Below are 24,390 nucleotides of genomic sequence, written 5' to 3' on the forward strand. Positions count from 1 at the left end.
ATATCAATATCAATATCCTGTGACTCAGTGATATCTCATCCTCAGTACCTGTGCAATATCAATCCAGGATGGGCTCTGGTTAAATGCATCCTCGCCCGGTCAAGCCTGAAACAGTCGCTGTACCTGTTGGTGTCTCATGAACACCTGTCCACGGCTCTGCTGGGGTTTGCCACTGCACTTGTACATCTTGACTGCGCCCACTTTATTGAGCACTAACCCATCTGTTAAGCACAATGTATAGTGCGCGTTAACCAGGAGTGCAGCAGTGATCCATCACACGCGACAGGTCAACTCTAACTCATGCTGTCCGTGGGGGTCGCGCTGCCAGTCAATTAAAGACCCGTCGGAGGCGAGGATCGACGCAGCTGTCCGGGGCCGGTCTTGCTGTAAATCCAGTCGAGCCGAGGGTCCGCGGTCGCTCGGATTGAGGAGGATGACCGCACACCGCACAAGAGCCGAAGTGTCCGGGGTCCCGGAGCAGCCGCAGGGAGGGAGGGAAGATCCCGGTGTCGTGCCCAGCTTCAGAGGGGCACACAGATCTCCAGGGGGGCTCCGAGCTGGAGACACACCGGCAGCACTCGCAGCGCTATAAACCTGTCGAGTCTTCGGCGGACACGATACGGTGAGATCAACGCGTCCCCTCCTGTCCTTCCCCGGAACCCCGGTGGGGGCGATGGGAGAGAGAGAGAGAGGGGGACCTGCAGCCCCTGGGCCGCGTGTCCCAGACCAGACGCGCTGGGCAGCAGGCTGGGGAGAGGCAGGGACTCGGCCCACAGACTGAGCCCAGTGAGAAGTTCTCTCAGGACCCCGTTAGACCAGGAGAATCTTTAGACATGTACAGGACTGAGCCCGTCACCCTGTCTGCTCTCTGATGGAGACACTCACATTGTAGTTGTGAATATCACATCATCTAGATTCTAGAGGACTGTTCATTTTTATCTTTAATTATGGCAAAAGTCGTTTTGTTCTTGGGGTGGGTGGGGGGGGGGGAAGGTCCTCCTCACCCCCTCCTGCGTGAGGCACCGGGTCCGAACAGGACCCCACAGCCACCTGGCAAAACACGCCTCTATGCCATTGGTGATCTACTGTAATTGTTTTATTTTTTGTTAAAAACAAACTGTTCCACAAGTGACTAATGAAATTGTTATTCCATACTGCGTGTGTGAGACAGGCCACTTTTATCCAAGCTGGCACATTTACATAGTCACAAATGTTAAAGGTACTGGATCTCTGTGCATTCATGTGGTGGGAACCCAGTAACATCAAAGCCCATTACCCAGTTTCACATCCTCCATCCTCAGGACAGAAACGTTTGGTGGAGTAATTCAGAAACGAATGTCAGCATAGAGAAACCTGCATGCCTCATCAGGCTCAGACAGCCGTCGACTGCTGGCAAGGGTCAGGGGGACGGCACACTGGACAGGGCACCAGGGCACCAGTCCATTCTGGGGCACACGGTTTCTGTACACAGAGGGTGGTGGGAGCGTGGGACTTGTTCCCGATGAAGTCGGGACACTCTGCATTCGCAGAAAGCAGCAAAGACTCGGAACCAGAACAGCGCCGCTCACCAGCCACTCGCAGAAACAGACACACCGGCGCAGGAACTCGGGCTCTCGCACGCAGCAGGGGGCCGGGGAGCGACGGTGCAGTCGAGCTGACATTCGGCTGCTCGTTACCTGGAAATTTCCACAACAATCCCAACTGCAGGGCAGGCAGGCTGGGGAAGGGGCCTGGGACTCGTGCAGATTGAAAGCTATTTCACCCAAGAGTGGCTGCAGCGTTCAGCGAGGAAGCACAGCTGTGCTGGCGGGGGTGAAGCAGAGTGTGCAGCACAGCTTGGTAACGGCCAATCCCAATCCCCATCCTAACTACAGTATTTCAGATTTTGTATCACCGTATACAGGGGCGGCCAGTGTTAGGATTCCTAGAACTGTAATGAGACAAACACGTCTGTATGGCGGGGCGCAGACCTGGACACGGTACAGTCTCACCCCGGCTGCTCTCCTCCAAGGGCTCTGTGCACCGTCGGCCAAACGTCAAAGCAATTAAACTGAGAAAATACACTGTCCATTGCTCCACCGGAGCAGAAGACGGCAACTGTCCTTCAAGGTCCGGCACCAAAAACCTTCCCCCTGGCAACAAGAGACCCTGCAGGTCGGTTCCCAATGCTGTATCTATATGTTCCTTTAGCGGCACATTTGTGGTCTGCATTTTACTTAATTTACAATTTGTATGCCATATGATGCCGTAACCCATAAGTAACACGCTGACTTGATCATTAGTATTTATTATGAACCGGTTGGTGTAACGGAGAAGGAACGGACCCTTCTGGTTTTGCAGAGGGTTCTGCGAGTTGATTTGTGCCCAATTTTAATTGATCCTTTTCTCCAGACAGGCCTACAACCTCCTACTTTTTCTACAAGCTCGGGTGCCCACCCTTACAGAAAGCGTCCGACAGCGCCCCCCGGTGGCCATGAGCACACGCCGCCGGCGCCCGGACGGTGGCCCTCGCTCGTGACGACGAGTCCTGTGCTGCGGCCTCCCGCGACGCCACACTGACCGAACAGTCCCGAACGCGCACCCGCTCACAGGACCACCTCGATCTCGTACACCAGCCCGCCCCCCGTGAGCCCGGCCGTGGCGCTGTGGCGGGCGCCGGCGGCGTGGGTGCGCGCGTGGGCCTTGAGGTGCGGGGCCTGGCGGAAGCGCCTGGGGCAGAGGGCGCAGGCGAAGGGCCGCTCCCCCGTGTGCAGCAGGCGGTGCCGCCTCAGGGAGGCGGAGCTGCCGAAGGCCCGCCCGCAGGCCACGCACGCGTGGCCCCTGCCTGCCGCGCCCGGCCCCTCGCGGCCCCCCGCCCCCGCGGGAGTCCCCCGCCGGTGGCTCTGCTCCGGGCGCGGCCGCGGGTGCGAGTCCCGGCCCTTCGGGACCCTGTGGGCGCGCAGGTGGCACTTGAGGGCCCTGGAGGAGCCGAAGGCCCGGCGGCACTGCGGGCAGCCGTAGGGGCGCGGCCCGGGGCCGGGGAGCGGGCGCGGGGCCGGCGGGGGATCGGGCCCCGGACAGCCCGGCCGGCAGCGAGGGCACGGGCAGGGCCGGCCCCCCGCCGACAGCTTCTCCACCACCGCCCCCCAGGAGTGGGCCTGCCAGTGCCTCTTCAGGTTCCACAGCGTGGTGTACCTCCTGGGGCAGTCGGGGCAGGGGTACAGCTTCTCCGGCCCGCGCGGCGGCCGGGGGCTTCGGGGCCTCTGCCTCTTCTCCCGCAGGGGGCGCAGGCGCTCCGGACCCGAGCCCGGGGGCCCCCCCTCCTCCGCGGGCAGCGGCCGAGGGCCGGAGCAGAGCCCCGCCGTGGGGTCCGGTACGGGACCCCAGCACGCGCCGTGCAGCTCGGGGGCCTCCTCTTGAACGCAGAGGGCCACGTCCACAGCCTCTTCCTTGACGCTGGCGAACTCCATCCCGGTGTCCCGCTCGAACCCGGCAGGAACCCTCCGGCCTCTGTCATCCAAAGACAGTGAAACGTTGGCAAACGTGTTCCAGCCCTTACAACGCCTTCGAGACCCGAACCAACAGCGCACCCCTGCCGGGACAGGAGGCCCCGTGGTGAGGGGGCTGATTTTTGGTGGATGGCCATTTCCGGGGACCGGATCGGTCATAAGTTTACTGGCTTCGTGGAAGCACTGCACTGGCTCCTCCCAGCTCCTGCGGATTAAGGATTTTTGATATCGCTGCTCTTCACAGCACCCGTGTACACGCGCACTGGCCAGCGCCCCGCACATCCTCATGGTTCCCTGTCGAGCGCAGCCACCTGACTGGCTGGTCCCATCAAGCCCGTATTTGGTTCGATTTGGTTCGTTAGGAGCTGAGCCGATGGCCCTGCCCCGCCCCGCCCTGCCCAAGGGGACCATAAGACTGTAATCATAATGAAGTGTGGGGAAAAAAAATCGGTATAATGCCGAGTCCAGGACTTAGATGAGAGCTGTAAGAATGCGCTTCCTTTGCTAAAGTAATTTAAAAGACAACTCGGTCGCGCTGGAGAAATTAACTGCGAGGCCGACGGGAACTAAAATGCAAAATGCGCCGTTTGCCCACGTCGGACTTGAAGTCCTGGTGCACATCCTCTCCGGAGCCCCGGGGCCGCCGAGTTGAAGGGCGCACCCGTGTGGCTCGACTGAGTCATCACAGGCTGACAGAGACGGCGAACACGCTGCACAGTATTCTGACAACACTGTAAACCAAAAATCTACGCATTCAAAAGTTAAATATTTGTAGCATACAAAAAAAAAACCCACAACACTCAAGGCGATGCAAATGCCCGCTGTGTGTAAAAACAATGTAGACGCTTTTAAGGCGTGCGGAGACTGATCGTTACTGTGCGTGATTCTCACGCTCGTGTGCGTGTGCGTGTGTGTGTGTGTGTTTGTGTTTGTTTTGCTGTGCAGCATCTTCTCCAGTAATTCTATCTCCCCTCTCGGACCCGTGTGCGCGCCTGTGTCACCCGAACCCCGGACTGAGCTCGGGTTTCACACCCGGTCCGGTCCGGTCCGGTCCGACCCGACCCGACCCGACCCGTTCTCTCACCCCATCCAGGACGCGCCGTCCGTGGTGACTCCACGCCTCCCCCCCTCCCGTAGGAAGTCGGTCCCTCGGCTTTCTGGATCCGGTGGAAACGTTCCCCCCGAGAGTCGGTTCCGGTGCCCGATTGAGCTGGAGGAGCCGAGGGGACATGTGACGGTCTGGACCCGGGTGCGAGAAGGGTTGTGTACTAAATGCACACGGGGGAGCGGGAATGGGGCTGCATTCGATAGCGCTACTTGCGGCCGACGGTTTAATTGAGATCTATAACCCCCCCCGCTTCTTCCCGAGCCGGGCAGGAGCCAGGAAAGTCTCATTGTAATTTGTTTTTGCAATTTAAAAATAGAAGAAAGGGTTCTTTAAAGTAAGGCTGTATATGTTTTAATGTTTTATAACTCTGAGCGTCACTGTGCACAACGCAAAAGATTACAGTACTGTATACAAAATGATTAAAACAGTACAGCAGAAGACGTTCATCACCCTGAAAGCGTGTAGATTTGTTCGTAGTCCAAAACACTAAACCGACTTAATTAGCTAATTGAAGCCCCGAATCCGTGGTTTATGAACCCGGTTCTGGGGAAATGTTTCTGCTGCATTTTATTACAGATGCCGATCTCTGTGGCGAATTGATGGTTCTGCACTCAGTCCACGAAGTCAGTAACACTCAGCTTGAAGTGAACGGAAACTATCTGCTCAGTGTGAAGCACTGCAAGCCCTTCAACAATGTATATACCTATACAACATGTCAGAGTATCTCATCTGCTGTACAGGGAGAAAACGACCACAGTCCCCAGGGACAGCTGTCCAGGCACACTGGATCAGACACGTGCAGCAGGACTGTAGCTGTGAAGTTCAGGTGCTGACTGGTAAACGTCCAGGAACAGACCAGTAACCCAGATACTAAGGCACACCAGTCGCACTGAGCCCCTTTCATCAGGCACAAATGACTTGAAAATGCAAATCATGTTATAGAGCTGTCTTTTGTGAAACTGGAAAGCACTCTAATACAGCTGCCAACATTTCTATACTATAAAAGCATCTTTTAATCCACTTTAATGAAATTTTAAGATGCACTCAAAGAAAGCAAGCTTTCAGAATGCGTCTTTGACTCTATCCACTGCACATGGTCAAGATTATCACTCATGAATACCGTTCTTGGCTCGTTTGTAAGCAAATACATTGAAGGAAAGTCCCAAAACCGACCAGCAGGTGGCAACGAAACAGTTTTACCTGAGGAGCATGTGTGCAGAGCCCGCCTGTTCTTCAGAAAAACTCCACCTCCTCTGATCCCTGGAAACTGGAAAGAATCCCATCTCTTCCCATCTCTGTCCCGGCTCATCCTGCAACCCCTCAGCTTCCTCCGGACCGTGTCCGTGAAGCACGCATCCCAAGGGAACAGGTGGAAACTTTGTGAAAGTGCATTTAAAGTAGCTGAAGGGACTACACAAAGGGTGGTGGGGGTGGGGAACAAGTGTCTCTTGCCTTGAGCTTCTGCGAACATCTGTGCAGTAAGATGATTCTCTGCAGTACGACCAGCGACAGGCTGTGAAGAGTCACACTCCAGCTTCAGCTCCCACCTGACCTCTTTCACCCACGGACTTATCCGTCATAGTGATTAACGAGTCATGGCAAATCTTAAAAAAGAGCAATGACTCAGATCATACACTGGTGAACTCCGCTCTGCTCAAAGACAAGAAAATACCTTACATTTATTTCACTGGTATAGAGCAGTAAGTCAGTAGAGGGCAGGGAAACACGGATTTGTGCTCCACGTGTAGTTCAACAGACAGGACGACGACGAGCTCACAGGTGAAGACACACACGCTGCACTACAGCGTACCTGCAGAAGGGCTCGTCAAAGCCCAGGGGCCACTTTGGAAATGCAAATGACGTTTATCCAATCCAGAACAAAAGACGACACTCAGAGAACTGTTCCGATAAGGACACGCCCAGGAGAGAGTGCTCAGGTGCAGTCCAAGGCTCAAAACTCGACCGTGAGACACGAGCTTAGCAAATCCACTCACTGCTACTGAACACACCACACCCTGCACACTGTTTCAGCTGCTGATAGGGTACGGAACTACCACCATTTAAGGAAGCTGCATTTTAATGAATGCATTCAAATAACTCGAAATTCAGATACACGCCAATCATTTTATTTCTATTATACAGCTCTTGTCCCCTTGAGGCCACTCAGCCACACCCAGGTGACCACACGATGTCCGTCACCCTGCTCGGAGCCGCTCTGGCCTCATCCTGAGGCCTCCAGCGGGACGTCTGTGGTCACGCCTGTCAAGCAGCACAGTGACCTTCCCTGCCTCCCGTCTGCTCAGTAACGCCTCCGTCTCCTGCCACTTAACTCGACTGTCCTCTTCCAGACGACAGCGTCGTGAACTGACTGCCGTATTTTCCCGGGACACTGGCCTGGTCTCCAGGGAGCCCGGCCAAGGAACAGCTGGGCGTTGAAGGACGGACATCTAGAGCCGTAACCGGGCCCAGCAGGTCCAGGTGATCCCTCCTGGGTCCAGGGCTGAGCTCGGCGACACGCCCCTGGTGCTGGAGCAGGGTGGCACACAGCCGCAGGGGAACCACACAGCGTCCGAGTCTCTCGTCCCTCGTCTGCCCTCACAGCACCACCTCGACCTCGTACACCACTTCCTGCGGGGGGACCCTCACTTCCTGCCGCTCCCCGCGCGGCGCCCCGGCTTGCCCGTACCTGTTGTAGTTGTGGTCGGCCTGGACCTTGTGCGCCGCCTGCCCCGCCTGCTCGGGCGCGGCGGGGGGGGGCCGCGGCGCCCCCCGCTGGTGCGTCTCCAGGTGGCGCTTCATGTTGAGCTCCAGGCGGAAGTTGCGGCGGCACACGGGGCAGCTGAAGGAGCGCTCGCCGGAGTGCACGCGCTGGTGGATCTTCACCGAGCGGCGGCAGGCGAAGCTCTTCTGGCACACGGGGCAGGCGTGGGCGTCGCCGCCGGCGTGCGTGCGGGCGTGCCGCTTCAGCGCGTTGCGGGAGATGAAGGTCTTGCCGCAGCGCGGGCAGCCGAAGGGCCGCTCGCCCGTGTGGATGCGCTGGTGCTCCTTGAGCACGGAGCGCACCCGGAAGCTCTTCTGGCACACGGGGCAGGCGTGCTTCCTCCGCGCCAGGCCCGCCGCGCGGTCGGCGTGCACCAGCCGGTGCTGCTGCAGGTACTTCTTGACCACGAAGCTCTTGCCGCAGGTGTCGCAGGCGAAGGGCCGCTCGCCGCGGTGCCGCCGCTGGTGGTCCTTGAGGATGGTGTTGCGGGTGAAGCTCTTGCCGCACAGCGGGCAGGTGTAGGGCCGCTCGCCCGTGTGCGTGCGCTCGTGCTGCTGGAAGTGGCCCTTGGTGCGGAAGATCTTCTCGCAGAAGGCGCAGGCGTAGGTGACGTAGTGCTGCTTGCGCTTCTTCAGGTACAGCAGGCCGGTGTAGCTCTTCTGGGGGGGCGGGGGGGCGGCGGCGGGAGGCGGGGGCGCGGCGCGGCCCCCCGACACCGGCTCCTCCTCCGGCTCCGCCTTCACGGCCGGGGCCGGGCCCAGCGGGTCGGGCGGCTCCGCCTTCACGCGGACGGGCGGGGCGGCCCCCACCTCACCGCCCGGCCAGGGGGGGGCGCCGCACTCCAGCCCCGCGGGCTCCGTCTTCACCGGGGGGTCGCACCGCTGCTCGACCTCCTCGCACTTGACTATGTCGTAGTCCAGCTCCGCGGCCTCCTGCTTGACGCGGACGGGCTCCGGCCCGGATTCTCCCGGCTTCTCCCCCGGCGCCCTGCTGCACGGAGAGAGACGGCATGAGCACTGTCCCGGGTCATTCATACACAGCGCACACTCACACACACTCCTACACACACAGAGACTCCAGAACTGCCCAGTGCCCCTGAATTCACACACCCTGGGACTGACTGGGGCAGCGATCACACAGCCCAGTTCTCCTGAATTCACACAGCCCAGTTCCCCTGAATTCACACATCCTGGGATTGACTGGAGCAGTAATCACACAGCCCAGTTCTCCTGAATTCACACAGCCCAGTTCTCCTGAATTCACACACCCTGGGACTGATTGGAGCAGTAATCACACATCCCAGATCTCCTGACTTCACACAGCCCAGTTCTCCTGAATTCACACACCCTGGGACTGACTGGGGCAGCGATCACACAGCCCAGTTCTCCTGAATTCACACACCCTGGGACTGACTGGAGCAGTAATCACACAGCCCAGTTCTCCTGAATTCACACAGCCCAATTCCCCTGAATTCACACACCCTGGGATTGACTGGAGCAGTAATCACACAGCCCAGTTCTCCTGAATTCACACAGCCCAGTTCTCCTGAATTCACACACCCTGGGACTGACTGGGGCAGCGATCACACAGCCCAGTTCTCCTGAATTCACACAGCCCAGTTCTCCTGAATTCACACACCCTGGGACTGACTGGAGCAGTAATCACACAGCCCAGTTCTCCTGAATTCACACACCCTGGGACTGACTGGAGCAGTAATCACACAGCCCAGTTCTCCTGAATTCACACACCCTGGGACTGACTGGGGCAGCGATCACACAGCCCAGTTCTCCTGAATTCACACAGCCCAGTTCTCCTGAATTCACACAGCCCAGTTCTCCTGAATTCTCACAGCCCAGTTCCCCTGAATTCACACACCCTGGGATTGACTGGAGCAGTAATCACACAGCCCAGTTCTCCTGAATTCACACAGCCCAATTCCCCTGAATTCACACACCCTGGGATTGACTGGAGCAGTAATCACACAGCCCAGTTCTCCTGAATTCACACAGCCAAGCTCCTGAATTCACACACCCTGGGACTGACTGGGGCAGCGATCACACAGCCCAGTTCTCCTGAATTCACACAGCCCAGTTCCCCTGAATTCACACAGCCCAGTTCCCCTGAATTCACACACCCTGGGATTGACTGGAGCAGTAATCACACAGCCCAGTTCTCCTGAATTCACACAGCCCAGCTCTCCTGAATTCACACAGCCCAGTTCTCCTGAATTCACACACCCTGGGACTGACTGGGGCAGCGATCACACAGCCTCAGCTCTGCCGCAAAACGCATCTCTTCATGTGCAACAGCTGCTCCCTTCACTCTTTCTCACCACTCTGGAAGACTGCTGGCAGGATAGGGGCCACTCGCTCCGGAGTTCTCCAAACAGCACCCCAATTCCTAAAACACGCAATCCCTCTGACCCCCCCACAGACTTGAGGCCAAATTACAAACACACACACACACAGCGAGACCATGCAAAGTCCCCACAGACAGCTCGGGTCGAACCCCGGATCAGCACTCACACGCTGGTGGGCACGGCGTCGGGCTTGAGGCGGGTCTTGGGCTTGCAGCCCAGCAGCTCGGCCTTGAGGTCGCGCTCGTAGCAGTCCGGGGTGAAGTGGTCTTCGCACACCACGGCGTTGCGGCCGAACGGGAAGGTGTCCAGCGTGTGGCCCGTGCCCAGATTGTGGAGCCATTTCTTCACGATGACCGCCCGCTCGGGGTTGGTGGGCTTGGGGACGCAGAAGAATTTCTTCTTGACGGTCTTGCGCCGGCTGTTGGTGCAGCCGAACGCCTTGCACTGCCACATGCTGGGAGCGGCGCTGCGGGTTGATCTGGGCCTGTGCAGCGGGCTCACAGTCTCCGACCGCCACGGTACCTCCACCCTGCGGTCGGACCCGGAGCCCAGCCGGCACCGTGTGGCTACAAGGTGTCCCAGCGCGCAGCTGCGCCAGGAGACGTCGCGCAGCGCTGACGTAAGGGGGATGCGTCACAGGGACGCGCCGGGGCAACCGGGCGCTAGCGGCATGCTCTGCAGACAGATAGAGAGAAATGAGGGGGGACCCGGAGGATGTCCTTTATGGCTCCGCACGGACCCCCTCCCCGATACGTTCTACTGTTTCGATCTCAGTAAAAATGTGTTGTTGGTGTTCACCAGGGTGCCCGAGGTGTCAAGAGGGGAGCGTCGCCGGATGATGACGCAACGTGTTTCTTTTTTTCCTTAGGCACATGAGGGCTCTGGGGGAGAGACTACAGCTCCGACAGAGTCATCATACTCCCGCAGTGCTCCCTCTTTTAATGCCCGTCAGGTGGAAATTCACTGCTGCTTAAAATACACCAAAAGCATGGAAAATGACAGCGTCCAAAAAGGATTTGTTAAAACTTTTGATGTGGTAAAACATCGAACTGCTCAGATTTGTAATTGTCTCTGGTGGCAACGCTCGGAGTTTCTGTTACTCACGTGTCTTTTTCGGATACTGTTTCTCCCTGTTTGATGTTTATGATGTTTTAATAAAGTTTGGAACCAAAAATAAAAAAAGTGTCGAACTTTTTGCTACGACGCGACTGCAGGTGTTAAGGTTTCGATTTTTAGATTTTCCTCAAAATATCGTCAGAAATCCCGATTCACACAACGCGACGAAATGCATACAAGTCGTTCGGTCAGGTCAGCACGGTGTGAAGTAACTCACCCGACGGTGTTTTCGGAGATGGAGCTATTTGCGGTTTACGGGTTTGTGTCCGATGTAGACAAACAGAGCCTGGACACTGGTCGCTCATGCTCACACCAGAGTCCCCAGACACCCAATAACCCGCCAGCAAGTGTTTGACTGTGGAAGGAAACCAGAGCACCCGGGGGAAACTCACACCAGCATGGGGAGAACATGCAGACTCCCCACAGACAGCATCCCAGGGACTGATCCCAGTGCTGACCTGCACCACCATGAGGCCCCTGGTCTTAATCACTGCTCCCAAATTAGTTTGCTTGATTTGCGATTGTTTTCTAAACTCAGGGAATCGCTTTGGTCTTGTTTACAAGGATTATTTCCAGCAGAGCCCCGTTTTCCGCTTGGATGGAACTGTCGCTCTGCCAGTTTTCCAAGGAGCCTCCAGAGACGATCAGACACAGGCAGGAGTGAGGCGCTTGGTTCGGGCGGTATCCCGGACGAGAGGAGACCCCGGCTCATCGCCCGCTGCTGACGAGAGACTGTTGTCACATGCAGACGCGGTAAGATGCAGAAGGTTCTTCGCTGAAGCCTCTAAATAAACAGATCAACTTGCTCTTCAGTGTGTGATGTGAGTGAAATATCTCGTTCTCGGGAGGGGGGGTTGAATTAGGATAGATTCAGAGCTGTCCTGACGCCTCCTGTTCGGACCCGGGTCCAACTGAGATCACCAGACTTGAACCAGGGTGGGGTCAGTGTCAGCATGGGGTGGGGTCAGTGTCAGAAGGGGGTGGGGTCAGTGTCGGTATAAGCAGGGAGTGTGGTCAGTATCAGCTGGGGGTGGAGTCAGTGTCAGAAGGGGGTGGGGTCGGGATCAGTATCAGCTGGGGGTGGAGTCAGTGTCGGTATCAGCAGGGGGTGGGGTCAGGGTCAGTAACAGCTGGGGGTGGAGTCAGTTTCAGTGTCAGCTGGGGGTGGAGTCAGTGTCAGCAAGGGGTGGGGTCAGTGTCAGCTGGGGGTGGAGTCAGGGTCAGTGTCAGCTGGGGTGGGGTCAGTGTCAGCTGGGGGTGGAGTCAGCATCAGTGTAAGCAAGGGGGTGGGGTCAGTGTCAGTATCAGCAGGGGGTGGGGTCAGTGTCGATATCAGCAGGGGGTGGAGTCAGTGTTGGTATCTCTGACCACAGAAACTTCGGGACTGGCCCAGACAAAGTTCTGATCGCGAGAGACGGTCAGCTCCACAGGACCGGGCCCGACACTCGGATCAACACCGGAGCTCAGTGCATTCATGCTGCTTGGGACACAAGAAGGCGGCCTCTTCCTCACACCCCTCACACAGGAGATGTACGAAAACAGTTTCACCGGCCCGATGAAGCCACACCATTTATTTTCGACCAAGATGTGTGTTTTATTTCGCTCCAGACAACAGCTGCAGCAGTTTCAGTTCACAGACCAGACGAGAGAGTTGCTAGATAACAGGATCTATAGTCTAATATTGGATCAGCACAAAGACGGGTTTGTCGTAGTTCACCGTTTCCACACACTGCAGTCTCTGCTGCACAGAGACAGGTGTGTGAGTGGGTGCGTTAGTGTGTACTGGTGTGTATCAGAGTGTGTCAGTGTGCAACAGTGTGTATTGGTGTGTATCGGAGTGTGTCTGCGCGTCTGTGCATGTCTACGAGCATGTCTGCGAGTGTGTGCGTGACTTTGTGTTGGTGTGCATGTCTGTGTTTGTGCGCATCTGTGTGTGATTGTGTGTGTGTCTGTGTGTGTTGGTGTGCATCAGTCTGTGTCAGTGTGTGTCGGAGTGTGCAGCAGTGTGTGTCGGTGTGTGTGTCAGTGTACAGTGTGTACTGGTGTGCATCAGTGTGTTAGTGTGTGTGTCGGTGTGCAGCAGTGTGTACTGGTGTGTGTCAGTGTGTATTGGTGTGCATCAGTGTGCGTCGGTGTGCAGCAGTGTGTACTGGTCTGTATCAGTGTGCAGCAGTGTGTACTGGTGTGTGTCAGTGTGCAGCGGTGTGTACTGGTGTGTGTCAGTGTGCAGCAGTGTGTACTGGTGTGTGTCAGTGTGCAGCAGTGTGTATCAGTGTGTATCGATGACCTGCTCTCACACCACCACTTCGATCTCGTAGACGGCCGGCTGGGGCGGGGCCTGAGCAGGGCCGCCCGGGCCCCCCGGCGCGTGCGTGCGCGAGTGCCTCTTCAGGTTGCTGCGGTGGCTGAACCTCTTGCCGCACTGCGGGCAGGCGTGGGGCCGGCGGCCGGCGTGCTCGGCCTGGTGCTGCCGCAGCTGGAAGGGCGTGCGGAAGCCGCGGCCGCAGTCGGCGCAGCGGTGCGGCGCGTCGGGCGCGTGCGCCAGCCGGTGGCGGCGCAGCCAGCGCAGGTTCTTGAAGCTCTTGCCGCAGTGCTCGCAGGGGTAGGGCCGCTCGCCCGTGTGCACGCGCAGGTGCAGCTTGAGCCGGCTGGGGTAGTAGAAGCGCTTGCCGCACTGGGCGCAGGCGTGCGGCTTCTCGCCCGTGTGCGAGGCGCGGTGCTCCTTCAGCTCGCAGGCCTTGCGGAAGCTGCGGCCGCAGTCGGCGCAGGCGTGGGCCGGCGGCCCGTGGGCCCGGCGGTGCCGGCTCAGGCCGCCCGGCGTGCGGAAGCGCTCGCCGCACTGGGCGCAGGCGTGCGGCCGCTCCCCGCCGTGCAGGCTGCGCCGGTGCTTCTTCAGGTCGTGCGCGCGGGCGAAGCCGCGGCCGCAGTCGGCGCAGGCGTGCGGGCGCTCGCCCGAGTGCGTCAGGCCGTGCCGCTTCAGGCAGTCCGGGTTGATGAAGCGCTTGGCGCACAGCGGGCAGGAGAAGGGGCGCTCGCCCGTGTGCTGCAGCGCGTGCTGCGCCAAACGGCTGCGGAAGTTGAAGCTCTTGCCGCACTGGGCGCAGGGGTAGGGCCGCACGCCCGTGTGCGTGTTCTGGTGCTCGCGCAGCTGCGCCAGCCGGCGGAAGGCCTTGCCGCAGGCGGCGCAGGCGAAGGGCTTGTCCTGCGAGTGCACCTGCAGGTGCTGCTTGAGCCAGCGGGGCTTGGTGAAGCCCTTCCCGCACTGGGCGCAGGCGTGCGGCCGCTCGCCCGTGTGCACGCGCCGGTGGTCGCGCAGCTGCACCGGGCTCAGGAAGGTCTTGGCGCAGTCCGGGCAGCCGTAGGGCACGCGCACGTGGCTCTTCTGGTGCTGCTTGAGGCAGGCGTAGGTGCGCAGGCGCTCGCCGCACTGGGCGCAGGCGTAGGGCCGCTCGCCCGTGTGGATGCGCCGGTGCTTCTTCAGGTCGTAGGCGCGGGTGAAGCTCCTGCCGCAGTCGGCGCAGGCGTGCGGGCGCTCGCCCGTGTGCGTGCGCCGGTGCTGGTGCATGTTCCCCGCCCGGCTGAAGCGCCGCTGGCACACGGGGCAGCTGTAGGGCTTCTCGCCCGTGTGCACGCGGACGTGCACCGCCAGCAGGCGCCGCAGCCGGAAGCCGCGCCGGCACACAGGGCAGCTGTGGGGGCTCTCGCCCGTGTGCAGGCGCCGGTGGGCCGCCAGCTGGCGCCGCAGCCGGAAGCTCTTCTGGCAGTCCGCGCAGGGGTAGCGCTGGTCCGGCGGGCCGGGCCGGCGCTGCGGGGGGCTCTCGGGCCCCGGCTCGGCGGTCCCGGCGCGGTCCGAGCCGACCCGCACCTCGCAGATCTCCTCCTTGACGTCGCCGGGCCCGGCGGGCTCCTCGCGCTCCAGCTTCAGGGGGTCCACGGGTCCGGGGGCCCAGGGGTCCGGCGGCTCGGCCTTCACGCGGGCCGGCGCCAGCGCGGGCACCGGGCCCGGCCCGAGCTCCGCCGAGCGCTCGTCCTCCATCCTGCCGGCGGGAGGAGAGCCGTTAGACCGGTCCACAGGGTCCGGTTCCGCTCGCTGCTGGTGGTCCGACTCGCGGCGCCCAGTGGAGATCGATCGAACCCGAGCCAGCACTCACTCCAGGGTCACAGACTGACAGCGAGAGCCACACTGACATCACACTCACACTCACACACCCTGTCTCACACACAGGCACACACTAACACAAACACACACCCTGTCTCACACACAGGCACACACTAACACAAACACACACTCGCACACCCTGTCTCACACACAGGCACACACTAACACAAACACACACCCTGTCTCACACACAGGCACACACTAACACACTCACACACCCTGTCTCACACACACACACACAGGCACACACTCACACAAATACACACACACACCCCCTGTCTCACACTCACAGGGAAGCTCTGCACCAGCTGCCCTGATCTGCGCAGCCCGAGCAGCAGGAGGAGCCGCGGGCGCCCCCCGAGGCCCGGAGGCGAACTGCACACACACGCTCCGAACGCGAGGGCACGCGGACGGCTCCGCGCCGACGTCACATCGTGCACCCCCGCAGGTTCAGGGCACGCCGGCACCCCACCCGCAGGAAGCGACACCCCGACATTTCCAGCGCGGGGGAGCCCGGCCCCGGACTGGCGGCGAGGGGCGCAGCGGCCCGGTCACTGAGGCCGAGCCCCGGCTGCCTGCAGAGAGATTCAGCCCGCCTGCGCGTATGCATGCCGGCGCGGTGCCCTTATTATTAGAGTCATTATTATTATTATTATTATTATTATTCTGCCTGTGACGGTCAGTGTCACCGGCAGCGGACAGGTCGCGCTGGGCTGCGCTGGAGCAGACTCTCTCACGCCCAGCAAAGCAAGCCCGCAGCCGGCCGCCAAACCGCACAGGGCGGCGCCGCCCCGCGTCCGTTAGCGACGGAGCCTGTCGAACACGTCCTTACCCCGTTCACAGCACCTCGGCAGCGGCCGCCGTCTGCGCTTGCTCTGCTCCTTCCGCCCTGCGCCGCAGACACACAGAGGCGCTTCCTCCGCCGCCGGGGGGAACTACAACTCCCAGGCTGCAGCGCGCCGCGACGCATGCGCAGCCCGGCGCGCTCGCCCGTCCACTTGTGCAGAGGTGATGTGAGCGGAATGGGGCGAGAAGACATTAATCCGGAGAACCCCTGACAGTGAACTGTAAACGAGGTCAAGGAAATAACATTTAGGTTCGGACGCGATCAAGACGATGTGTGTGTGTTCGGTGCGGCTGGGAAAGACACTCATACGCGTCTCCTTGTCACCTGTGTGTGTGTGTGCAAAGCTGTTTCGGATAGAGTTGCAAAAAAATCTTAAAACTTTGAAATGTGAGAGTTAGAGTCAAGGAGTGTGATAGCATCTGATACTTTGCAAGATGTAATCTGGAAAAATAGCTTTTTAAAATAATTGTTCCGTTAGTAATGCTGGGTAGATTCACAAAACAAACTGGTCTCATGCTGCTTCACCTATGAGCACACTAGTGAACAGCACACGGGTGATGAAGAGAACACTGGTGAACAGCACACGGGTGCATCGTGCACTAGTTAACAATGCACCACTGAACAGCACACTAGTGATGAAGAGAACACGGGTGAACAGCACACTGGTGCATAGCAGTCTAGTGAACAACTTCACTTTTTTTACTTTATCAAGGAAGCATTGGAGAAAATCACCAGACTGCCACGTGTTCAACAGTCATAGATCGATATAACACAGTCTATATGACCACACCAGAGCTTTCTCCATAAGTGCAGAATAATTTAAAGTGGAAAACATGATCATCTCCATTATACTAAATATTGCACAACTCACATTTTAATTTAACAATGCAACTTGTCAAGAAAGGCTGACATTTCTGACAACACTTTCAATGTACTTTGTTTACCTTTGTTAATTAAAATATATTTTCTGATTGAGGAGCAATTTTAATAGAGAGGCTCAATTCATACTAACTTCTGTTTAATAAAACACTATGTTCATGATCGATCTTGGATCTGGACTGATTATGGCTCATTAAAACAACCAAAGTCCTCACCTGTTTCTCAGTCCTTCCTGCTGCAACTGAGACAGTATCATGGCCTCTGTGTTCATCCATAAGACAAGCATAACAAACACACTTCTGATCAGTATGGCAGTAGACCTCCAGGGGTTTGTCATGAGTGGAGCAGATCTTGTCCTGCAGCTGTCCTGTGGCCTCGACCAGCTGGTGTCTCTTGAAGGCAGGAGCTTCACAGTGAGGCTGGAGGTGAGTCTGACAGTAAGAGGCCAGACACACCAGACAGGACTTCACAGCTCTCACCTGTCTCCCAGTGCAGACATCACACAGCACATCTCCAGGGCCAGCAGGACTGGGAGCAGGAGGAGGACCACTGAGCCCTGTCTCCTTCAGTTTCTCCACCACTTCAGCCAGCAGGGTGTTTCTGCCCAGAACAGGCCTTGGGGTGAAGGTCTGTCTGCACTGGGGGCAGCTGTAGACTCCAGTCTGATCATCCTGATCCCAGTGACTCTTAATACAGCCCACACAGTAACTGTGTCCACAGGGAAGAGACACTGGATCCTTCAGGATGTCCAGACACACGGAGCAGCTGAACTGGTCCTGAGCCACAGAGATACTGACTTCTGCCATTTTACAGCGGAGAGGTATAGAGGTTGAGACACCGAGAGGGAGACAGGTTTTCTGTGGAAACTAAACCTATCAATGCACTGACAAGATTACAGGGCCGGTCTGTAGCAACAGAGCAACAGAGGACTTCGGACAGAGGCCAGGCAGTGGAAAATTGCTATAGGCTGAGACGAGCTGACAGCGTTCAGACAGCGTGAGAGAGAGAGAGAATCAGGGAGAGGCCAGGGCACACTGACGCAGACTCCAACACGGAAAACAGTCACTTCATCACCAAGCAATTACTCGCCTTTCACTTGAACTCCACATTCGCTTCATCACAGGAGGGAAAGGGTTTCAGGTTTTATTTGAAGGCATTCATTTAGCCATCCCAAACTTCACACACAACACAGAGAAATGTGGCAGAAGTAACAAAAACAAAACAAAATTCAGAATTCAAAACCAGTCCCTGTGGACGTACAGAGTAAAGGTATAAAAACACAAGAAGAAATCAAGATGAAACCGGTCACTGTGTGTCACGTTGAGGATTGAGCCAGAAGTTAAATTAGAAAACAATTTTCCAGAATTCTCTATTCTAAAACCATGCAGCTGTGTGTCAGGAAAGAAAGAGCGAGATTTTAATTTAAAAAACGAAACAAGTCAACATACATAAGCTGTTTCGTCTGCAAAGGACTAAAGACACTGCGAGTTGAGCCGATATCCCACCCAGCCCAGCGTCTCTGGACACCGGAGAGCTCAGGGTGGGCAGAGAGGTCACCCAGCCCAGCGTCTCTGGACACCGGAGAGCTCAGGGTGGGCAGAGAGGTCACCCAGCCCAGCGTCTCTGGACACTGGAGCGCTCAGGGTGGGCAGAGAGGTCACCCAGCCCAGCGTCTCTGGACACTGGAGAGCTCAGGGTGGGCAGAAGGGTCACCCAGCCCAGCGTCTCTGGACACCGGAGAGCTCAGGGTGGACTGAAGGGTCACCCAGCCCAGCGTCTCTGGACACTGGAGAGCTCAGGGTGGGCAGAGGGATCACCCAACCCAGCGTCTCCGGACACTGAAGAGCTCAGGGTGGACTGAGGGGTCACCCAGCCCAGCGTCTCTGGACACTGGAGAGCTCAGGGTGGACTGAGGGGTCAGGACACAGGTCAGAGAAGCACAGACCTGATCCTTAATTAATAATTCTGGGTCAGTTAATTAATAAAAGCATGTACTTTGATCTTTCAACCATTAACTAAGTTAGCCCTCGGCACTAATTCTCTCTCTCCACCTCTCTAGCCCATCAGATTCCGCAAAAAACAGCAAAAAAACAAAAGCCTCTTTCTTCTCCGTGAAGTTTAATGGAAACTCGAGGAAGAGAGACGGACAGTTTGAACAGCACCGGAAACAGCTTGCACACATCCGAAAGAGAGTTTCAGCCATTTGATCGCTGACCTTTGTGAAGGGGTTCATTCACGTAAGTGTGAAACAGAAAGATACTGGACTGGACAGAAGAAATCCGTCCAGACTGCTAATCCTGATCAATATCCATCCATTAAAACAATAACTAGCGATACTCTGGGCGGCACAGTGGCGCAGGGGTCAGCATTACTGCCTCACTGTGCTGGGGCACCTGGGGTGCTGTCTGTGTGGAGTCTGCATGTTCTCCCCGTGTTCAGGTGGGTTTCCTCCGGGTGCTCCGGTTGCCTCCCGCAGTCCAAAGACATGCTGGGAGGTTAACTGGCTTCCAGGAAAACGGATGGGTAGATACTAATAATCGCTCCTAAAACTTAGGGACAGAATCCCCACATGCAGAACAAACCGTTTTTATAACCGGCAGAGACGCTGCAGTGTCCGTTGCTGCTGTACTGAACCAGGCAGGACCGGCACACAGGGCCCAGAGCCGGTGCCGACCGGAGGCCCGACTGCCAGCACCTCACTGCTCCAGCAGGGGCCGCTGCAGCACAGCCGAGAAAAACCATGGCTGCTCTCGCGTGATGATGATGATGATGGTGATAATAATTGCTTACACTTATATAGTGCTTTTCTGGACACTCCACTCAAAGCGCTTTACAGGTAATGGGGATCCCCTCCACCCCCACCAGTGTGCAGCCCCACCTGGATGATGCGACGGCAGCCATAGTGCGCCAGTACACTCACCACACACCAGCTCTCAGTGGGGAGGGGAGCAGAGGGATGGAGCCAGTTCAGAGAGGGGGGTTATTAGGAGGCCATGATGGGTAAAGGCCAGGGGGGAGTTTGACCAGGACACTGGGGTGACACCCCTACTCTTCTCGAGAGACACCCTGGGATTGTTCATGACCACAGAGAGTCAGGACCTCGGTTTTACATCTCATCTGAAGGACAGCGCCTGTTTACAGTCTAGTGTCCCCATCACTATACTGGGGCATCAGGACCCACACAGACTGCAGGGTGAGCACCCCCTGCTGGCCCCACTAACACCTCTCCCAGCAGCAGCCTCAGCTCTCCCAGGAGTCTCCCCTCCAGGTACTGGCCAGGCTCATGCTGCTGGGCTCCAGGGGGCTGTCAGCTGGGAGCTGCAGGGGGATATGGCTACTGGCCAAATGACAGAGCTCTGACACACAGCCTCACGTCGCAGACCCTCTCCAGCGGCTCTGTCGCTCTCCACACACACACACACACACACACACGTCACAGCTCGCTGGAGACGAGGACTGAGGAGGAGCACAGGGCGACAGTGGTGCTCTCGCCCCACAGCTCGAACCCGGGATAGAGGGGCTCTGTGAATGAGGTCTGGACTCTGTGCAGGAGGGTCGCTGTGTCTCCAGAGACGCTGTAGAAGGACAGAGTTCCAGCCCTGTGGTCCACGTACACCCCTATTCTGGAGGGAGAGAAAGTTACTGCAGTTTCCTCATGTCTGTGGATGAAGGAACATGTGTCCTCAGAACATAGCAAAGTCCAGGATTTCTTATTGTGTCCAAGGTGAGAGTTGGCACTGTACCCCTTCCTGCTGATTCCTTTGTAGGCAACTCCAATAGACACCTGGTCCCCTCTCCACTCCACCTCCCAGTAACAGCGGGTCCCAGACAGCCCCTCTCTGCACAGCACCTGGGACCGACAGTCGAATCTCTCAGGGTGATCAGGGTACGACAGTTGCGTCTTTCTGCGAGTCACCTTCCTGTTCCCCTCATACAAGTAGAGGTATCTATACACCGTGTTGGGGTCCAGTGTGAGCTGACGGGCATCTGATTGGAGAGAAGAGCACAGTCAGAGGACAGGCAGGCAGAACAGACCAATCCCTGAACAGATCTCCACTAGAGTCCCGCCCCCACAGCCCAGTAAGATACACACTGGGGTTTCTGATTGGAGAGAAGAGGACAGTCAGAGGACAGACAGGCAGAACAGACCAATCCCTGAGCAGATCTCCACTAAAGTCCCACCCCCCAGTCCAGCATTAGGTCCAGCATAATAAAGCTGTATAATAGGGTGTTTCTCTTCCAAAAGCATACCCTCCTGTGCTGTATAACATGTGCCATTCAGTGTATTTCTGTCACTGCGTGTTTCTGTTTTGTAACATCAGCTTCATTCTCCTTCCACTGAAGAATTGCAGTGAAAACAGACTCACGCTGAAAAAGCTCTGCTCTGGTCCTGGGCTCTGGAGCCTGCAGACTGTAGACGTCACTCACTTGGGACACAGAGAGAAATGTAATATAAATTATAAAGTACTGGGGCTGTAGTCCCTGTTGTTAACAGGACTGTTCTACTGTACTGGGACTGTAGCTCTTATTGTAACTGGACTGTTCTACTGTACTGGGACTGTAGCTCCTATTGTAACAGACTGTCCTACTGCACTGGGACTGTAGCTCCTATTGTAACAGGACTGTCCTACTGTACTGGGACTGTAGCTCCTATTGTAACAGACTGTCCTACTGTACTGGGACTGTGGGACTTCATTCTCACTAAAGAATTGCAATGAAAACAGCCTCACGGTTTAAAAGTGCTTCTCTGGTCCTGGGACCTGGACCCTCTGGACTACGAATTTCACTCACTGGAGGGACACAGAGAGAAACATCTCATTAGTGTTGATGCTTCTGCTGCAAAAAAAATCTTTTTTTGCTTGTAACATGATTATTCTATTTTAGCTCTTATAGAAACAGGACTAGTCTATGAACTGTGTTCATTCTGCTGTCATTTGACATGAGGACCCAGAGTCAGATGAGTATCTGTAGAAAATAAGAGGTGTGGTGATGATTGCTAATCAGCTGTGACACCATTTATTTCTCCACTAACCTGTCCTGGAGATCTTGACTGATTCCTCCCTGCAGACGTCCTCCAGTCGCTCTTTCAGTCCAGAGACAGCTCTCCTCACAGCCTCAGGAGAGAAGTGGGGTCTGACAGTGATGCTGGGTGAGTCTCCAGCTCCAGGAGGGACACAGTCAGACTGGAAATTCTGCAGCAGGGAAGAGAGAGGAGTTTCCAGTCAAACACACTGGGCTCCAGCACACATTCCTGGGGAGAAGCCAGGAGCAGCTCCATTGGAGAGCTGTGTGTGAGAGACTCCCTTCTGGACTGCAGAGAGTCCCAGAGCAGTGCTGTTACCTGGAGGAAATGGATGTGATCCTCTGTGTGTGAGAGCTGGCTCAGCTCAGCATCTCTCCTCCTCAGCTCAGCGATCTCCTGCTCCAGTCGCTCCAGGAGCCCGTCAGCCTGACTCACTGCAGCCCTCTCTTGAGCTCTGATCAGCTGTGTGAGCTCAGAGCGTGTTCTCTCAATGGAGCGGATCAGCTCAGTGAAGATCCTGTCAGTGTCCTGTACTGCAGTGTGTGCAGAGCTCTGAGTGAGCTCAATGTGTGTCAGTGTGTCCACTCCTCTGGTCAATACCCACTCTGAGTGAGTCCACAGCCTGTCTCAGCTCCTGCAGCTCCTTCTCTCTCTCCTGGAGTCTCTGCTGGGTTTGTGTCTGTGTCGCCCCCAGCTGCTTCTGTGGAGAAACACAGAAAAACACCCTGAAATCGGTAATAAAATAAGCTTAATTTAAGCAGCAGCATTAGAAAACTGAAACAGTAAAACAATTTTCTATGTATATAAAGTGTACGCAGATTTAGTATTAAATGAACAACTTAACAATATCTTGATCTGTGGAACAGGGCAGTAAAACCACTCTGCTCTTCTGGAGGCTGTGAGCAGTTAGACTCTGACCCTGGAAACATCTTCCTTGTTCCAATGCATGTTATCTCGTGGAAGGGGTTCAAGAATTCACACTGATCCGTTCTGAATTTTTAGGGTCCTGGGCTGCGGGGACACTGTTGTCGGGCCCCTGTCGATGACCCACCCTGACCTCTGCTACCTGATCCGAGCAGCTTGTTGTTGGAGCTCCACGGATGCAGCCGTCTTACTTCACTGGGATGTGAAATCAACATCTTCTATGATCTCAGCCTCTTGACCACTTCGCTTTATAACAAGGGAGAGAGACAGATTCCGACCTCCATTCTGGCTCTGCTGCTAATTGATTAGGCTCTCATTTCAGTCTCACGTTGGAAAATATCTACGTTTTGAAAATGTTATTTCCTCTCTTGAGAGGAACTGCATGTGATTTCACTCATGTATCACCGTCATAAATGATGCTAAAAACTTTTAATCAATATCCAACCTTTATACGTGAGGAAGAATTTTAGCATTTACCTTTTTTAAAGTGTATAAGATAGTGACTAGTTGGCTTTGAAAAATGCTTTTTACCCAACAACAGTATAAAAGGTAATTCAAGCATATTATTTGACCTTTTGACATTAAGATTACAAACCGCAAAGTGTCTAGGTCATTTCACACCTTTTATTTATATACTTCCTTTTGTCTGTATGCAAGGTAGAACTGCTTCTTAAGAAGAACGTGGTCAATTACAAAGAAATGTTTGTAGAGAGAAAAACAACTCCTAATATGGAAACTTAGAATGAGCTTTCCTGTGTGAATGTGCTGGATAAAACTCATTGCATTTATCATGTCGGTGGAGAGGTTACTCACAGATCTGCATGATTGTATCCTCCCCATGCGCATGAATAAAGGACTCTGCTTGACCACACCTAACCTGAGTGAAGACTTTTCTTCGACATACGTTATATTTCTTAAAACGTGTGTGAGGTGGTTTCTTTCTGATGCTCAGTGTATTGTGTTACCAAAGAATTGCAGTGCTTGCTATTATAAAGAAAGCCACATTTTAAACAATACATATCTTAAAGATCAGATCACATATCACATAACAGAGTACATACTATCCCTTCATTTTCAGTCAGACAGCTACTAGTATAAAGTTAATGTCTCACCTGTTTCTCAGTCCTTCCTGCTGCAGCTGAGACAGTATCATGGCCTCTGTGTTCATCCATCATGCACAACATGCAGATACACTTCTGATCAGTACGGCAGTAGACCTCCAGGAGTTTGTCATGAGTGGAGCAGATCTTGTCCTGCAGCTGTCCTGTGGCCTCGACCAGCTGGTGTCTCTTCAGTGGAGCAGCTTCACAGTGAGGCTGGAGGTGAGTCTGACAGTAAGAGGCCAGACACACCAGACAGGACTTCACAGCTCTCACCTGTCTCCCAGTGCAGACATCACACAGCACATCTCCAGGGCCAGCAGGACTGGGAGCAGGAGGAGGACCACTGAGCCCTGTCTCCTTCAGTTTCTCCACCACTTCAGCCAGCATGATGTTTCTGCCCAGAACAGGCCTTGGGGTGAAGGTCTCTCTGCACTGGGGGCAGCTGAAAACTCCAGTCTGATCATCCTGATCCCAGTGACTCTTAATACAGCCCACACAGTAACTGTGTCCACAGGGAAGAGTCACTGGATCATTTAGTATCTGAAGACAGATTGGACACCTGAAATTGTCCTCAGTCCACAGACTAGAGGCCATTGTTCTCAGTTCAATAATAGTTATTGACT

At 55.9% G+C, this 24,390-nt stretch overlaps 3 protein-coding genes across 3 annotated transcripts; all 3 read right to left on the bottom strand.

Annotated features, from left to right (window-relative positions):
• Window positions 1–1,081: 1,081 nt before the first annotated feature.
• LOC148828945 (uncharacterized) lies at window positions 1,082–11,137 on the bottom strand. The gene is made up of 6 exons (XM_088923534.1): window positions 11,050–11,137; window positions 9,883–10,330; window positions 7,204–8,347; window positions 6,927–7,122; window positions 4,573–4,756; window positions 1,082–3,489 (listed from the first exon to the last, which is right to left on the bottom strand). The coding sequence occupies exons 1-6, from the start codon at window positions 11,135–11,137 to the stop codon at window positions 2,586–2,588; spliced, it is 2,964 nt and encodes a 987-aa protein (XP_088779660.1). The 3' UTR covers window positions 1,082–2,585.
• A 1,264-nt stretch (window positions 11,138–12,401) lies between these two features.
• Window positions 12,402–15,918, bottom strand: LOC148828946 (uncharacterized). The gene is made up of 2 exons (XM_088922794.1): window positions 15,824–15,918; window positions 12,402–14,869 (listed from the first exon to the last, which is right to left on the bottom strand). Exon 2 carries the CDS (start codon window positions 14,866–14,868, stop codon window positions 13,126–13,128), a length of 1,743 nt encoding a protein of 580 aa, XP_088778920.1. The 5' UTR covers window position 14,869; window positions 15,824–15,918; the 3' UTR covers window positions 12,402–13,125.
• Window positions 15,919–19,894: 3,976 nt separating this feature from the next.
• Window positions 19,895–24,299, bottom strand: LOC148828947 (E3 ubiquitin-protein ligase TRIM16-like). The gene is made up of 7 exons (XM_088922799.1): window positions 23,777–24,299; window positions 22,345–22,440; window positions 22,059–22,292; window positions 21,750–21,909; window positions 21,448–21,507; window positions 21,085–21,144; window positions 19,895–20,704 (listed from the first exon to the last, which is right to left on the bottom strand). The coding sequence occupies exons 1-7, from the start codon at window positions 24,152–24,154 to the stop codon at window positions 20,151–20,153; spliced, it is 1,542 nt and encodes a 513-aa protein (XP_088778925.1). The 5' UTR covers window positions 24,155–24,299; the 3' UTR covers window positions 19,895–20,150.
• Window positions 24,300–24,390: the final 91 nt, after the last annotated feature.

This window comes from Atractosteus spatula, chromosome 8 (genome assembly GCF_055471065.1).
Source record: "Atractosteus spatula isolate fAtrSpa1 chromosome 8, fAtrSpa1.hap1, whole genome shotgun sequence".
NCBI lineage: Eukaryota > Metazoa > Chordata > Actinopteri > Semionotiformes > Lepisosteidae > Atractosteus > Atractosteus spatula.

Bases quoted from the DNA above. Each gene is read 5' to 3' on its own strand.
- LOC148828945 (XM_088923534.1), bottom strand. From the start codon at position 11,137: ATGAGCGACCAGTGTCCAGGCTCTGTTTGTCTACATCGGACACAAACC. The intron at 7,123-7,203 runs GTGGTGCTGTGA...ACCCTGCTCCAG, and splicing joins AAGTGGTGTACGAGGTCGAG to CACCAGGGGCGTGTCGCCGA. The intron at 3,490-4,572 runs GTGAGAGAACGG...TTTGGATGACAG, and splicing joins GACGGCGCGTCCTGGATGGG to AGGCCGGAGGGTTCCTGCCG.
- LOC148828946 (XM_088922794.1), bottom strand. From the start codon at position 14,868: ATGGAGGACGAGCGCTCGGCGGAGCTCGGGCCGGGCCCGGTGCCCGCG.
- LOC148828947 (XM_088922799.1), bottom strand. From the start codon at position 24,154: ATGCTGGCTGAAGTGGTGGAGAAACTGAAGGAGACAGGGCTCAGTGGT. The intron at 22,441-23,776 runs GTGAGACATTAA...GTTTCTCCACAG, and splicing joins CAGGAAGGACTGAGAAACAG to AAGCAGCTGGGGGCGACACA. The intron at 21,145-21,447 runs GTGAGGCTGTTT...CTGTGTCCCAAG, and splicing joins CAGAGAAGCACTTTTAAACC to TGAGTGACGTCTACAGTCTG.